Below are 16,003 nucleotides of genomic sequence, written 5' to 3'. Positions count from 1 at the left end.
ACCTTCCAACAAATAAACAAGGACAAATGAAGTATGTGATAGCCATCATCATAAGTTCCTGATTTGAATGAAAAATTTGTTTCTTGTTCAAGTTCTCTAATCAAGAATCAAAGTATCAATCCTTGATCCCATATTCTTTAATTTGCTTAGAAACTATTCTTTTACCAAGATCAGCCTGCAATTTATATAGATCTGCTTCTCTTCTAATTCTGCCAAATCAGTTCTGGGCATCCTGTATAATCATACCCACTTTTTTACAAGAGCTAATGCATTTAGTCTGGTTTGAAGTATTATGCACCTTTCTCTAATTCATGGGAGTGCAAGGGGCATGATAGAAGATGCTCATCTGGGTTTACTGGATGTAAATCTTTTGATCACCAATAAAAAATCTCAATTGGAAGTGAAGACAAGGCTCTGATAATGTGGACCAGCAAACTTAGCTATTATTAATGTCATGGCCTGAGATGAGCTTACTCAAATGCCATGTTGATATTATCATAGTTGCTCTAAAATAACATCAAATGTTAAACCATGCTGAAGAGAGACAATATATAATTGAATAGAACATAACTAAAGATATATCAGAAAACATAATCTTAAATAAAATCCGGTTACAAAGCTTTGAAGATAATTTATTTCACGTAAAACTATACCTCAAAATATAAACAAAGCACAAATCATCATTTTATAGGTGTTAATTCAGTAATCACTAGTTTCAAAAAGCAACATCAAAACATTGAGTCCTCTTTCTTTCAGAAGGGTCTTGTTTACTCTCATTAATTACTTCAAAAAGATTGTCTGACAGGTTAAACTGAGCTACATAGCTTTGTTAAATTTTGCATGGTCAAAAGAATTTAGTTCCAATTGAAAATAATGACTTTTGAAACGTAAGACATGAATTAAGTGGAAAGCTCAAGTGTAGGTGCACTTATAGTAAAATGCCAAAATAAAAAATCTACAAGGAAATGGTCAAAACATAACTTTGCAAGGACTTCAAAAACAAAATAGTTCATATAATTCCTATAAAAGCAAATTTCTTACAAAAGTTCATAAGATAGTTCAAATGGTTCAGGTAAGATCACAATTCTTATAAAGATTTACTTGCATTTTGGGGCCACATAAATTATTACTGCTCTTGCAAATGAACCCAGCTTATATACACATGCATACATAAACGTAATCTATGTACATACATATGTATGAACATGTGTACATATGTATGTACATACAAACATACATATATACATACATATATATGTAAATATGTATGTATATACATATATACATATGTCCATACATACATACACACATTCACACGTACATACGTATGGATGTACAAACATATGCACCGGATAAGGCTACATGTATCATTGAGGTTCACTTATACCACTTGGACAAAAGTCCACACCCATCCTCATCAACAATATTATTGAAGCCAAAGATACTATGTAGATATAGGTCGGCATATGTATTTTGAATATAATATTATTTCTTTATATTTGAAAGAATTTCACAAATGTTGTATGGCACATTTATTCAAAAACTCAAATGAAAACAATAGATGTAGAAGAGGTTACCATAAGAACATAATCTAAGGTTAATAGACATACACAAAAGCTCAAAAATATCAATTTGAAAAACTCCTAATTTCATAATTTCAAATAATAAATCAAAACATGATTTCAAAGTAACTTAGAAATCAAATTTCTAAAGAAGATTAAGTCAAGATCTTTGCACGTAACCATAGGCTAGAAATCATAGGCTAAAGCCACTCATGGTGTCCAAATTTTCAATAATAAACCGCAACCTTTGAATATCATCCTAAATTTTTTACTTTAAAACAACACATCACCTTCAAATTGGTGGTTATAGTTTAAAACAGCATCTAGACTTGGAATTTATTACAAGTATTAAAAAACACAAAACTTAAAGTGAGGATCAAGGTTTTCTGAATTGGTATCGGAAGGAGTACCAGCTGGGGAATGATTCAGCATAGCATAAGTTCGTACCGTCCATTCCGGAGGCATTACAACACAAGGAGAGTTGGGCCCCTTTTTTTTCTTTTTCAGGCGATTTTGAATTGAAATCAGCAAAAAAAAAAGGTTCCTGTTGGTGCAAAAATCTGCTTGCGTCGGAGAAGCTGGAGTCGGGGAAGCCGCAGTCGCCCGGGACCTGCAAGGGAAGTCTAAACCGGAGGTGGGGTTGCTCCGGCAAGACCCTCCGACGCTCAAGTCAGTTCTCTGCCTCAACAAGAATGGAGTGCTCGAACGGAGAATTTAGCAGAGTTTTGAGATAAGAAAATGAGCTTAGAGAATAACGTATCTGAGTCCCCCTTTTATAGGCGGAGGGGGCAACGGATTGATGGCGACGTTTGTAACCGTCTGGTAGTGGGCCGCCCATGATCAGGAGAATTGATTGCGAAGGATAGTGGAGCAGACACGTGGCTATTGTTACGGCCTGCTACGTAGAGCCAGTTGCAGGTAGTGGAGCGGCGTCCTTTGCCGCTAGCTGTCAGGGAGTAGTGGAGTCACGCAGCACCTGCCGCAGGGAGTGGAGCAGAATCATGGCCGTTGACACAGCCTGTCAGAGAGTAATGGGTCCGCCGCAGGGGGTGATGGAGCCGCGCGGAATCCGCTACAAGAAGTGGAACATGATCATGGTTGTTATTGTGACCTGCCAAGGGCGCGGACCTGTTGATTGAAGCTTGGCAGCGGTCGGAGTTTGGCCTCTGTAGAGGTCCGGGAGGGGTCCTCCTATCGGTTGGGGTCGTGGGTGGAGCCCGACTTCCGTGGGAGTCCGGGCGGAACCCTCTCGGAGCTGGAGCTGCTGGCGGAGTCCGACTCCCGTAGGAGTCTGGGCGGAGTCCTCTGCAATCAAAGTTAAGGTGAAGTCCGGCTCCCGTGGGAGTCCGAATGGAGCTTACCAGCAATTGATACCGAGGCGGAGCCCGGCTCCCGTAGGAGTCCGGGCGGAGCCGTTCTGCAGCGATGTCGGAGGCGGAGCCCGGCTCCCGTAGGAGTCCGGGCGGAGCCGTTCTGTAGCCGATGTCGGAGGCGGAGCCGGTCCGTAGGAGTCGGGGAGCCGTTCTGCAGCCGATGTCGGAGGCGGAGCCGGTCCTGTAGGTCGGGCGGAGTCGTCTGCAGCGATGTCGGGGGAGCCGCTCTGTAGCGATGTCGGAGGCGGAGCCCGGCTCCCGTAGGAGTCCGGGCGGAGCCGTTCTGTAGCCGATGTCGAGGCGGAGCCGTTCCGTAGTCCGGGCGGAGCCGTTCTGCAGCCGATGTCGGAGGCGGAGCCCGGCTCCCGTAGGAGTCCGGGCGGAGTCGTTCTGCAGCTGATGTCGGAGGCGGAGCCCGGCTCCCGTAGGAGTCCGGGCGGAGCCGTTCTGCAGCCGATGTCGGAGGCGGAGCCCGGCTCCCGTAGGAGTCCGGGCGGAGCGTGTTGTTCCGTCGTCGATTCGCTGAGGGTTTCGGCTGTGGGTATTTTATACCCAACACCAGTCCCCCTACTTCCGAATTTGAATTTCAGACGAAGAAGTACACAGAGAGAGAGATGGGTACAGCGGAACCGTCCCTTCGAATCCTGCGCACTGCGCCTCCAGATATTACGTCAGAGCCCGCTTTTCGGTGAGGTGATCTGAAGAGTCTTTTCGGAACCCCGTCGAAACGCGATCCCCAAGCGCCGTGCCACGGAAATTGGCGAACAGTCAACCCTCGATAGCGATGAAGGGGATAAGCGCGACACGTGGGGCGCACCAGTTGGCCCAGGAAGACTCGCCGCCATAACTGCGATAGGATCCGTCGGCTATTTAAACCCCCCAGTCCTTTCATGGCTTTATCCTGGCGCCCTTCTTTCGCCTGAGAGCCTTGTTTCCCTCGCACCAGTCCTTGCCTTCTTCAGCTCCCCCCCAATCCTTTTCCGAGGGTTTCTACACCATGTCCTCTACCCTGGAGGCTGTTCTTGAGGAGATTTTTAGGGCTTGGAGGAAGGTGAGGAGGAGAATGGCGTCCGATGAGAATCTCCGTCGTTTTAAAGGGAGCTCAGGAAGAATTCTTCAACAACAGGGGTTTAGTAACGGGGGCTGTCGGTGAAGTTATTCTGCCCGCGAATTTCGAGTAGCAAGGCGGAGTGATACCGGTCAAGAGGGCAGAGCTGCCGTCATAAGCCATGACGGGATCCATGATGCCGTCGGGGCGAGGGACCGGAGGCGGTCGGCGTCGACGGCGGGACAGTGAACTTGTTGCGGGGACGGTGGAAGTAGCGCATGCCGACCTTGCCGGAGCATTTTGGGTGGCGGCTGTCGCGGGGCATTCGGAGATGAAGCACATCTCTGGCGTCGCTACCGCTTCCAAGGTGACTCCGGTTCTTCTTGAAACAGGTCTTCGCTACTGCCGCCGTTGCCCTTACCACCTCCGGAGATCTATCCCACCCTTTTCCCGCTAGGGTTGGGACTTCGGAGACGGAATGAGGCGAGATGGGGCGAGAGCGTTACACGCACTGGAGAACGCGATCGAGAAGGACAGAGATGGGAAGAGGAGTTCGCAGCTCGGAGTGGCCTCCGGTGCACCCTTTCGAACCGTGTTTGCGAGGCTTGCGACGACGTGTATCTTCTTCTTCTTTTTTCCTGACCCACCGGGTCCTGTAACGTATACTCTTATTAAATGAAAAAGAGATTTTGTTACCTCGTCTGATCTCGTATTAAATAGTTGTCTGTCGAACTTCTTCATTTTCCTTTCCTTCTCTTTGTCTACATCTCGTCGTCCAAGGTCGTCGACGACCTCTCTTGTTCATGTGGGGTTGTCGTTTGTCCGAGCTACTTTTCGGTTCTTACGCCGTTCGGAGATACCCGAGATTGTCGACGGTTGCAGGTTCGCTTGGGGCCCTTCGGGCCGAAGTCCCTCCTAGGGCTTGAATTTGGGGGTTGAGCTTCCGTTGCCTTCGGGCACTGTTTGCTTTCCTTTTTTTTTGCTTGGGTTTTTTCTCTGCTGAAGTTGGAGCTAAGTTCGGCTCCCTTGGGAGTCCGAACGGAGAAGCCCTCCTGAAGTTGGAGTAGCCTGGCTCTCGTAGGGTTCAGGCGAAGTTTTCCTGTAATCAAAGTCGTAGGCAAAGTCCGGGTCCCGTAGGGATCTGGACAAGGCCTATCGGCAGCTGCTGTTGTCAGCGGAGCCCGGTTCCCATAGTAGTCCGGGCGGGGTTGTCCTGCGGCTGATGTCGGCGATGGAACCCGACTCCCGTGGGAGTCCGGGTGAAGCCTTCCTTGTCGTCGGAGCCCGGCTCCCGTAGGAGTCCGGATGAAACCTTCTTTGGCGTCGTGGACGGAACCCGGCTCCCGTAGGAGTCCGGGTGAAGCTTTCCTTGGCGTCGGAACCCGGCTCCCGTAGGAGTCCGGATGAAACCTTCTTTGGCGTCGTGGATGGAACCCGGCTCCCGTAGGAGTCCGGGTGAAGCTTTCCTTGGCGTCGGAACCCGGCTCCCATAGGAGTCCGGATGAAACCTTCTTTGGCATCGGATGGAACCCGGCTCCCGTAGGAGTCCGGACCTTTCATTTTGCTCGAGCCGGCGTGAGGTTTTCCTCTCGTTATCAGCCTGGCTTGTGGGGGCGCGTTAGGGCGCTGTAAGGCCTCTCCCCCATCCGGTCTAAAAGAACCGGGCCTTCGACTTTGCTCGTGTCAGGGCGAGGTTCTCCTCCTGTCCCTGACATGACTGTGGGGGCACATTAGGGCGTTGTAAAGCCTCTCCCCCCATCCGGTCTAAAAGAACGGGCCTTTGACTTTGCTCAAGTTAGGGCGAGGTTCTCCTCCTGTCCCTAACAGGGCTGTGGGGGCACGTATGGGCGTTGTAAGGCCTCTCCCCCCATCCGGTCTAAAAGAATCGGGCCTTCGACTTTGCTCAAGTTAGGGCGAGGTTCTCCTCCTGTCCCTAACAGGGCTGTGGGGGCACATATGGGCGTTGTAAGGCCTCTCCCCCCATCCGGTCTAAAAGAACGGGTCTTCGACTTTGCTCAAGTTAGGGCGAGGTTCTCCTCCTGTCCCTAACAGGGCTGTGGGGGCACATATGGGCGTTGTAAGGCCTCTCCCCCCATCCGGTCTAAAAGAACGGGCCTTCGACTTTATGAGATTGCCCTTTTGTGTTTGACACAGTTTGCTTGAATCGTCTAAAGACGCATGGGTATGCGATTTTCGACTAAAACGAAGTTACTGGTAGTACATCCGTAAGTTTTCTGAGCTCCACGGTCGCGGGAGGTCGGCTCCTCCGAGCTCCTTGAGATAATAAGTTCCAGGCCGAACTACTTCCTTAACCTCATAGGGTCCCTCCCAGTTCGGGGCGAGCTTCCCCCGGTCCTGAGGTTGTGAGACAGCAGCTCGTCGAAGCACAGATCTCCTGCTTTAAAGGCTTTGCTCTTGACCCGGGCGTTGTAATATCGGGCAACTTTCTGTCTGTAGGCTGTCATTCGAACCTGAGCAATCTCCCGTCTTTCTTCCAGTAGGTCGAGGTTGGTTCTGAGACTTTGTGCATTTTGGGGTTCATCGAATGTCACGACTCGTGCCGACGGGAGTTTAAGCTCGATCGGGATGACGGCTTCCGTACCGAAGGCTAAAGCAAAGGGAGTCTCCCCCGTAGGTAGCCTCTGGGTGGTTCGGTACGCCCATAGCACATGATAAAGTTCGTCCGCCAAGTTCCTTTTGCTTTTTCCAGCCTTGTCTTAATTCCCTGCAACAGGGTTCTGTTAGTTACCTCAGCTTCGCCGTTCGCTTGAGGGTGGGCTACTGATGTGAAGTTGTGGGAGATGTTTAGATCTTCACAGAATTCGGCGAATCTGCTCCCGCGAATTGCCGTCCGTTATCAGTGATTAGGGTTCTAGGCAGACCGAACCTGCACACTATTGACTTCCAAACGAAATCTTGTACTTTTGCTTCTGTGATTTTTGCTAGTGGTTCGGCCTCGACCCATTTGGTGAAGTAGTCGATCGCCACAAGGAGGAACTTCCTTTGCCCAGACGCCATGGGAAAGGGGCCAAGAATATCCATCCCCCATTGTGCAAAAGGCCATGGGGCACTCAGAGGTGTGAGCTCGGTAGCGGGTTGTCTCTGGACGTTGGCGTATCTCTGGCATCGATCACACTTCTTGACATATTCAATCGAATCACGATGCATTGTTGGCCAGTAATACCCTTGGCGGAGTAGCTTGTGGGATAAAGATCTGGCACCCAAATGGTTTCGCAAGCCCCCTCGTGTACTTCCCATAAAGCGTAGTCAGCTTCTGAGGGCCGGAGACACCTTAAGAGGGGCAAGGAGTATGATCTTTTGTATAATTTGCCCTCATAAAGGATGTACCGGGAGGCTTGATTTCGGAGTTTTCGGGCCTCTTTCGCGTCCTGGGGGAGAATTCCATCCCTAAGATAGGTTATCAGTGGGTCGACCCAGCTGGGCTCGTGGTCGATCTCCATTACGGGCCGCGGTTCCTCCGTACTCGGATGTTTTAGAACTTCAAAGAGGACGCCTTTGGGCAATTCGGCCGGAGCCGATGTCGCCAGTTTGGAGAGAAGATCGGCTCTGGTATTCTCCGACTTGGAATCTGCCTGATGTCAAAACTGCTAAAGGTAGGGTGAACTCCTTCACTTTCTCAAGATATTTGGCCATACTGTCCTCCCGTGCTTCATAACTCCCGCTGACTTGCCCCACCACAAGTTGGGAGTCGCTGTGCACCCGGAGCTGACCTATTCCAAGCTCTTTGGCGACCCTTAATCCTGCAATCAGAGCTTCATATTCCGCTCCATTGTTTGTTGCGGGAAACTCGAAACGCAGAGCGTACTCCGCGACGACTCCCTCCGGGCTGACCAAGATCAGGCCTGCACCCGCGCCTGCCATGTTGGAAGATCCGTCCACATAGAGGGTCCAAAAGCAATCGGAGGGACTGGCTTCTTCGTTGGGGGAGTTCGGTTGAGTCTTCAGGTCGTCGACTTTGCTTCGCTCAGGTTCGGCCTCCTCGGGGATGGTGCATTCTACTATGAAATCTGCCAATATTTGGGCCTTTATTGCTGGTCTAGGTTTGTAGTTGATGTCGAATTCTGTGAGCTCGATTGCCCATTTTGCCATTCTTCCAGAGGTATCAGCTCGGTGCAAAACCGCCTTGATCGGTTGATCGGTGAGTAGCGTCACCGTGTGCCCTTGAAAGTAAGGTCGGAGTCTCCGAGCTGCAATCAACAAGGTGTAGGTCAGTTTTTCTAATTTAGTATACCTGGTCTCGGCGTCCCTCAGCGCACGGCTAATGTAGAGACCGGCCGCTGGACTTTCATTTCTTCTTTGACAAGGACAGCTGCGAGGGCTGTGGGAGAGACCGCCAGGTACAAAAATAGTTCCTCCCCAGGTTCGGGTTTCGCCAGCAGTGGGGGTGAGCCAAGGTAGCCTTTTAATTCTTCGAATGCCTGTTGGCATTCAGAGGTCCAACAGAAGTTCTTCGGTTGCTTGAGGGTTTGAAAGAAGGGCAAACATCGTTCGGCCGACCTCACGACAAAGCGATTAAGAGCCACAATCCTCCCGTGAGGCACTGAACCTCCTTGATCGACCTTGGGGCGGCCATATTTTGGATGGCGCGAATTTTCTCCGGATTGGCCTCAATCCCACGCTCCGATACCATGAAGCCCAGGAACTTTCCTGAGGTTACCCCAAAAGCACATTTAGTCGGGTTCAGCTTCATTTTATACTTTCGAAGAGCACCAAAGGTTTCCTCGAGGTCGGCGACATGATTTCTGGAGGACCTGCTTTTTACAAGCATATCGTCCACGTAAACCTCCATGTTTCGGCCGATCTGCTCTTTGAAGATTTTGTTCACCAGTCGTTGATAGGTGGCGCCCGCGTTCTTAAGGCCGAACGCATGACCCTGTAGCAGTAAAGGCCGCGATTAGTGATGAAAGCTGTCTTTTCTTCATCTTCCGATGCCATTCTAATCTGGTTATAGCCGGAGAACGCGTCCATAAAAGTTAGGAGCTCATGGCCTGAGGTAGCGTCCACCAGTTGGTCGATTCTGGGAAGGGGGTAGCTGTCCTTTGGACAAGCCTTATTCAGCTTTTTGAAGTCGATACACATCCTCCACTTGCCGTTTGCTTTCTTGACCAAAACGACATTGGAGATCCACTCAGGATAATTGACTTCCTTAATAAATCCGGCCTTGAGAAGCTTATCTACTTCCTCGGCTATCGCTTCTGCCTCTCTGGGGCATGACTCCGGATTTTTTCTTTTGTAGGCCGGTGTTTAGGGTCGACCGCCAGATGATGTTCCATGACTTCTGTGTCGATCCCTGGCATATCCGCCGGGACCCATGCGAAAACGTCCGCATTCCTTCGGAGGAAATCAACGAGATGCGTCGCACCTCCTCCCCAGGTTGGAGCCAATTAACACCACATGCTCCGTGTTCCCATCATTTAGAGGGATTGGTATTAGGTCTTCGATAGGACCGCCCCTCTCTTCAGTGAGGTCATCGCGAGCGTCCAATCCATCGACCGGACAGAGGTCCGCTTGATCGCTCCTTTGCAAGGCGATGTTGTAGCAATGTCTGGCCAGGGCTTGGTCTCCCCGGACTTCTCCGATCCTCTGGCTGGTGGGGAACTTCAATTTCAAATGATAGGTTAAAACAACAGCTCTGAGGGCATTGAGGCCGGGTCGACCAAGGATTGCGTTGTAGGCGGATGGCGCCTTTACCACCAGGAAATTCACCAAAGCTCTGGACTGCTTTGGATACTGGCCCGCGGTCATAGTCAGAGCTGTCATTCCCTCCGTTGGAACGGCGTCACCGGTGAACCCTATCAAGGGGGAGCAAATTGATCTCAGACGACCGCTAAGAGTGGCCATTCTTGAAAAGGCGTCGTAGAACAGGATGTCGGCCGAACTCCCGTTGTCGATGAGAATGCGACGGACGTCGTAATTTGCTATGTTCAAGAAACTACGACTGCGTCGTTATGAGGGAATTGGACTCCTTGGGTGTCCACTTCAGTGAAGGTTATGGGTTCTTCAACTTTTTGTCGCTTGGGGGATGCAGCTGGTGCGCTGATTGCCCCCCGCGGGATTCTCCCGAGATGACGTTGACGGAATCCGGCAGAGACCGGTCATCCGGCCACCCCTTATCGACGACCATAGCCGGAGGTAGTCGTGCAGAAACCTCGTGAGAGGGCATCCGATGAAGGAAGGAGGATTGGGCGCCGGAAAAGATGGCCGGAAGCGGATCCGTTGAGCGCTCCTTCAAGAACAAGGGTACTGCGAAGACACAAGCGCCCCCTTCCTCTAGCGCCAATCCTGTTGGTGCAAAAATCTGCTTGCGCCGGAGAAGCTGGAGTCGGGGAAGCCGCGGTCGCCGCCGGGACCTGCAAGGGAAGTCTAAACCGGAGGTGGGGTTGCTCCGGCAAGACCCTCCGACGCTCAAGTCAGTTCTCTGCCTCAACAAGAATGGAGTGCTCGAACGAAGAATTTAGCAGAGTTTTGAGATAAGAAAATGAGCTTAGAGAATAACGTATCTGAATCCCCTTTTTATAGGCGGAGGGGGCAACGGATTGATGGCGACGTTTGTAACTGTCTGGTAGTGGGCCGCCCATGATCAGGGGAATTGATTGCGAAGGATAGTGGAGCAGACACGTGGCTATTGTTACGGCCTGCTACGTAGAGCCAGTTGCAGGTAGTGGAGCGGCGTCCGTTGCCGCTAGCTGTCAGGGAGTAGTGGAGTCGCGCAGCACCTGCCGCAGGGAGTGGAGCAGAATCATGGCCGTTGACACAGCCTGTCAGAGAGTAATGGGTCCGCCGCAGGGGGTGATGGAGCCGCGCGGAATCCGCTACAAGAAGTGGAACAGGATCATGGTTGTTATTGTGACCTGCCAAGGGGCGCGGACCTGTTGATTGAAGCTTGGCAGCGGTCGGAGTTTGGCCTCTGTAGAGGTCCGGGAGGGGTCCTCCTATCGGTTGGGGTCGTGGGTGGAGCCCGACTTCCGCGGGAGTCCGGGCGGAACCCTCTCGGAGCTGGAGCTGCTGGCGGAGTCCGACTCCCGTAGGAGTCTGGGCGGAGTCCTCTGCAATCAAAGTTAAAGGTGAAGTCCGGCTCCCGTGGGAGTCCGGATGGAGCTTACCAGCAATTGATATCGAGGCGGAGCCCGGCTCCCGTAGGAGTCCGGGCGGAGCCGTTCTGTAGCCGATGTCGGAGGCGGAGCCCGGCTCCCGTAGGAGTCCGGGCGGAGCCGTTCTGCAGCCGATGTCGGAGGCGGAGCCCGGTTCCCGTAGGAGTTCGGGCGGAGCCGTTCTGCAGCCGATGTCGGAGGCGGAGCCCGGCTCCCGTAGGAGTCCGGGCGGAGCCGTTCTGTAGCCGATGTCGGAGGCGGAGCCCGGTTCCCGTAGGAGTCCGGGCGGAGCCGTTCTGCAGCCGATGTCGGAGGCGGAGCCCGGCTCCCGTAGGAGTCCGGGCGGAGCCGTTCTGCAGCCGATGTCGGAGGCGGAGCCCGGCTCCCGTAGGAGTCCGGGCGGAGCCGTTCTGCAGTCGATGTCGGAGGCGGAGCCCGGCTCCCGTAGGAGTCCGGGCGGAGCCGTGTTGTTCCGTCGTCGATTCCGCTGAGGGTTTCGGCTGTGGGTATTTTATACCCAACAGTTCCCATGTTTCGAAACAAAAAAAGGAGATCCTCTATTTTGATGAGGGCATTTGATCCCTCCCTCCCTCCCTCGCCCTCCCTTTCTCTTTCTTCCTTCCTCTCCCACCCTCTCTCTCTCTCTCCCCTCCCTCTTCCTCCATAGGAGCTCCAATGCATTACCGTGCTTACATTTCAAACTGATGCCTTGAGTCATGCTGGTAACTGACTAGTCTGGTTCAGCATGATTGGAATTGGCCGATTCAGTATAGTTCAGTAGACCTTGCTTAGGATGATTGGTAAAGGTGCCTATAGAGAAAAAATTTTGGAAAGGCCATATTGTTTCAAATTTGAAAAGAAAAGAAGCTTAGAACGGACTACAAGATTCATAAACACCAAATGTAAACTCAATTACTTTATGTTGCAAACCAAACCCTCAACTTCTTATCCAATATCATCATCATCTCCTCCTCATTCAAAATGGTCTGCACTCTCCCTTTATCTATTTTCTCTATGGATCATAATCCTTTGAATCCAATTACAGGCTAGTTATGTTGGTTCACTTAAGAAGGTTGGTTGAATCAATAAGTTGATAGGATAAATCTTATCTTCTGCTAAAGATAAATCTTATTTACATGAATGTCATTTAAGTAAATATTAAGATATTTTATTAAACAACAAGCTACTTCCACTTTAGTTCAATGTTAATTTCATTGATACTGAAATACTGCTACCCAAAATTATGAGAAGAAAAATCTATTATCTTAGTCTTCAAAGGATTTCATCTAATATGATGCTAATCAGTGCATAACAGTTAAACAGAATATTATTCAAAGTTTGCAGAAGTACACAAATGTGTAAATTTCTTCTTAAGCTGGGAGGATCACATGCTTAGATATTTTCTGGCGACTCTGTTATTTGTCTTCTCTTGTTCCAATGCCAGTTGGGCTTTAGAGAATTATCCTTGTAGGAATTTGCGCCAACTAAGGGATAATATAAGCAAATTTCTTCCTAGGATTTCATCTGGAACCTTCTTGGCCATGACCAGATCCCTGTATCATGCCATTTACTCCATGGTGAACTTGAAACTGATCAGGTGCAAAGTTCAACTAGGAAGTTACTAAATTTGTTGAGAATTTTTAATGCCTTGGACAATAGTTAGATAGTTCCTTGTAAGTTAGATGCCAAGAAATTTGCATGAACTGAATATAGTGAAAACTGTTTTATTTATGAATTAAATCTAGCATGATTTGAATGAGGTATAATGATGATTGAATTCAAATTCACTCATACTTGATGTTGGTCAATGCAACAGCTCTTAACCAACAGCCCCTTACAAGACCCAACTAATCTAATGGTAGACAGACATGTACTGTTGCTAAAAACTGTTTTCTCCACTAAAATTTTGATACCAAGTTTGATGCATGCATGGTTTACAAAAAGTCTCTAAATATCTGTCTTACCTATAGGTTTGGGCAATCAGGCCTGATGAAATCCATCCTGTTCAGATTCATGACACTAAAGATACAGTCAATTGCTTAGCCGCTAACGCTAACCTTCTATGTTTTACATCTCAAGGAACCGGTGCTAAGGTCAGTGCTCTTGATGGCATTTCAATATATTGTGGCAAGCATGGTTGAGTACCCTTAATAGTAATCGTGCTTTGCAGGTTTATGACTGGAATGGATCTCCAAAGCATGTAAATTTCAACAAAAATGTCAAATGCTTAGCCATAATGGAAGACAGTCTGTACTGTGGGTGCTCTGGCTACAGCATCCAGGTTCTTCTTGAATTTACTTTCATACTTGTCTGTGTTATCATAGTCAAATGTAGCACCCTGTTATTTGTGATATACCTGCCCACAAACCACACCAACCCACAAACCCCCTCCTTTTCTCAGGATGCCATCACTAGTATTTGAAACCTGGATCTCACCCTTGCGAAGAGGGTGCCAACAGGTTGAGTGTTTGCAATGTAAAATTTATATGTCCATTTTGTGCACTTCTAATAAGCATATAATCGCATCTACTAGATTCCATTTTACACATATATAATGGCAAATATTGTTATCTATGGAGTATGAAGCTATCAAGATTTTAATTGTACCTGTGCTGAACTAGTTGATGGATGTATGTGCAGGAAGTAGATCTGCGCAAATGCAGATCAAATACATTTTATTCCGGGACAAGAAAACTGCTTGGCAAGCAGACTATTCATGCCTTGTTCATTCAAGATGATATTCTCTTCGCTGGTGGATCTTCTGTTGATGGGACAGCTGGCAAGGTGTGTTTTAGGTGGTTGTCTGATAAACGACTGTCATTTTACTTGCTTAAGCTAGCAAGTATATGATTATAACATCCAATTGTATCTGGTAGATCTGCTCTATTTGCAAAATTATCATGCACATACTTCCATAATTAAATTATCCATCAGCCACCATCATGTTAGCTGCTGAATCTCCCGAAATAAAAGGGAAATTCCCCAAAAGCAGCTAAATTTCTTTCTTGCAAATTCAGGCCACTTTATTTGTGAGAATGCACATTTCTGTTGAGTGGTGAATGCACATACATAATTTTTACATTAAATGGCTGAAGTTCTCCGTAGTTTAAAGCACCCGAAAGTTTCAACTTGGCCCATTTCTGGAAAATAAAATAAAATAAAATTTAAAAAAACATTGTACACTAACAGCAAGAACAATAACAGCATCAGGAACAAGAAGAACAAGAACAGGAACAAGACAACAACATAAATATGGCCTGAGTTACTAAAACACAAATAAAGGAAGCAATTTTGCAAAATTCCCAAAAAGTAGAGCTACACAGATAGCTCCAAATATGTTGATGGCTGCTGGCCAAGTTGTTGGATGGTATATTGTCCTATATATAAATTCTGATAATTAATTCTTATTTTGAGTTTTGCCACCAATAGTATTCTGATGATGATTCTAAAAAAAAAACGATGATGCTTCGAACTTTAAATTGGTTGCAGAATTTTGTTATATGTATTCATCACTTACTATTGTAAGTTTGCATTGAAGGCTTTCTCGTTGTCTACAAAAACACCAGTCCGGTCATTCTCCACAGCATTGGACATACAGTGCATTATTGTGAACAATGATTTTGTGTTCACTGGAACGAAATGTGGGATCATTGAAGTTTGGTTGCGAGAGAGGCTCACAAGAGTTGCCTCAATTAAAGTGGGTGGAGGGGCAAACACAAAAGTTACAACCCTGGCGTCAGACTCTGATGGAGAACTGCTCTTTTCAGGTTCTGCTGATGGGAGGATTCAGGTTTGACTCTGTTGTAGCCCATATTCATTGAAATGTTAAGGTTTTTGATGAGTGCTGCTAACTAGTTGGACGATTATTTCCGTTTTCAGGTTTGGGCTCTGGAGTGAGAAACCACCTAACTTGTACAACTTCCACAATGAGTAAAAAGTTGGAGGGTAAGTACATTGTGTTTGACTTTGTTTCAACGTTCTTTGATCTCAATTCAACGCAGAACATTGATGTCAGAAAGAAGAAATTAGAAGTTTGTTCAATTAAATCTCACGACATTTAGCTGTTCACTGATAAGCTGTATATATAATTTTTCAACATGTGTTTCATGACATTTGAAGCATCTGGTGGCAGGTTCATGTATATCAGTGATTTCTATTTTTAAATTTTTGTTTCCTTTACCCATTTTAGTGACGTTTTCTATGTATTAGAGGCCATTATAGATGGAAAAAACTTCTCAGATACGTCTTTTGCTTGTTAATAGAGCAGAACCTTCAACGTTGGGGAGTGAGCAATACCTAACCATCAGCGAAAGAAAATAATAGAAGAAATATTCATCTCTAGGGATTTAACCTACGAAACTCTTATATCAACCTTCCCAAGCTTGCATAATGTACAGGACGTGTGATTTTTATTTTATTTTATTATTTTTGGTACAAAAGGAAGGTCAGTGAACCTCAAGAAGAGAAAACGAAACAGAATGGAAAATATTGCTTAAAATCTATGAAAAACATATAGGATGCATGGATCAGCACGTTGCCAAGGACCTCATTTTTGTTAACCACGTCTAAGAAATCTATGAATCGTGCACGGGAAGTTTTGAAAGGCTCGTTCTTTGTGTCCATCACAGTTGTTTTTTTTTTTTTTTTTTTTTTGATGATGATGATTATATGTGTTTATTGGCGGAAGATATACATTTAAATACGGAAGGACTATCACTGCCCAAGCGATACGAATCACCAACTATGCAATCTATCTAAAAATAACTGTAGCACTCGTGGAGATATTAACCCTTTGTTTGGAACAAATGATAGATTGAAGGAACAATGGAGGAGGATAGATAAATGAGGAAAGGATGGATGGAAATCCATCCATCTTTTCATATATTTAGTGAAATATGAAATGATAGA

General features: G+C 47.6%; 1 protein-coding gene across 1 annotated transcript in view; it reads left to right on the top strand.

Moving 5' to 3' along the window:
* LOC105044090 (putative E3 ubiquitin-protein ligase LIN) overlaps window positions 1-15,207 on the top strand; it is a 20,056-nt gene extending 4,849 nt beyond the window's left edge. Inside the window, 6 exon segments of the mRNA XM_073255994.1 lie at window positions 12,540-12,672; window positions 13,066-13,188; window positions 13,266-13,376; window positions 13,736-13,879; window positions 14,634-14,885; window positions 14,975-15,207. Of these exon segments, the coding sequence (XP_073112095.1) occupies window positions 12,540-12,672; window positions 13,066-13,188; window positions 13,266-13,376; window positions 13,736-13,879; window positions 14,634-14,885; window positions 14,975-14,992 (781 nt within the window). The 3' untranslated portion in view covers window positions 14,993-15,207.
* The last annotated feature ends 796 nt before the right edge of the window (window positions 15,208-16,003 follow it).

This window comes from Elaeis guineensis, chromosome 4, assembly GCF_000442705.2.
Source record: "Elaeis guineensis isolate ETL-2024a chromosome 4, EG11, whole genome shotgun sequence".
Taxonomy (NCBI): Eukaryota; Viridiplantae; Streptophyta; class Magnoliopsida; order Arecales; family Arecaceae; genus Elaeis; species Elaeis guineensis.
Note: the sequence above shows the minus strand (reverse complement) of the source record. Positions and strands in the feature narration are given on the sequence as shown.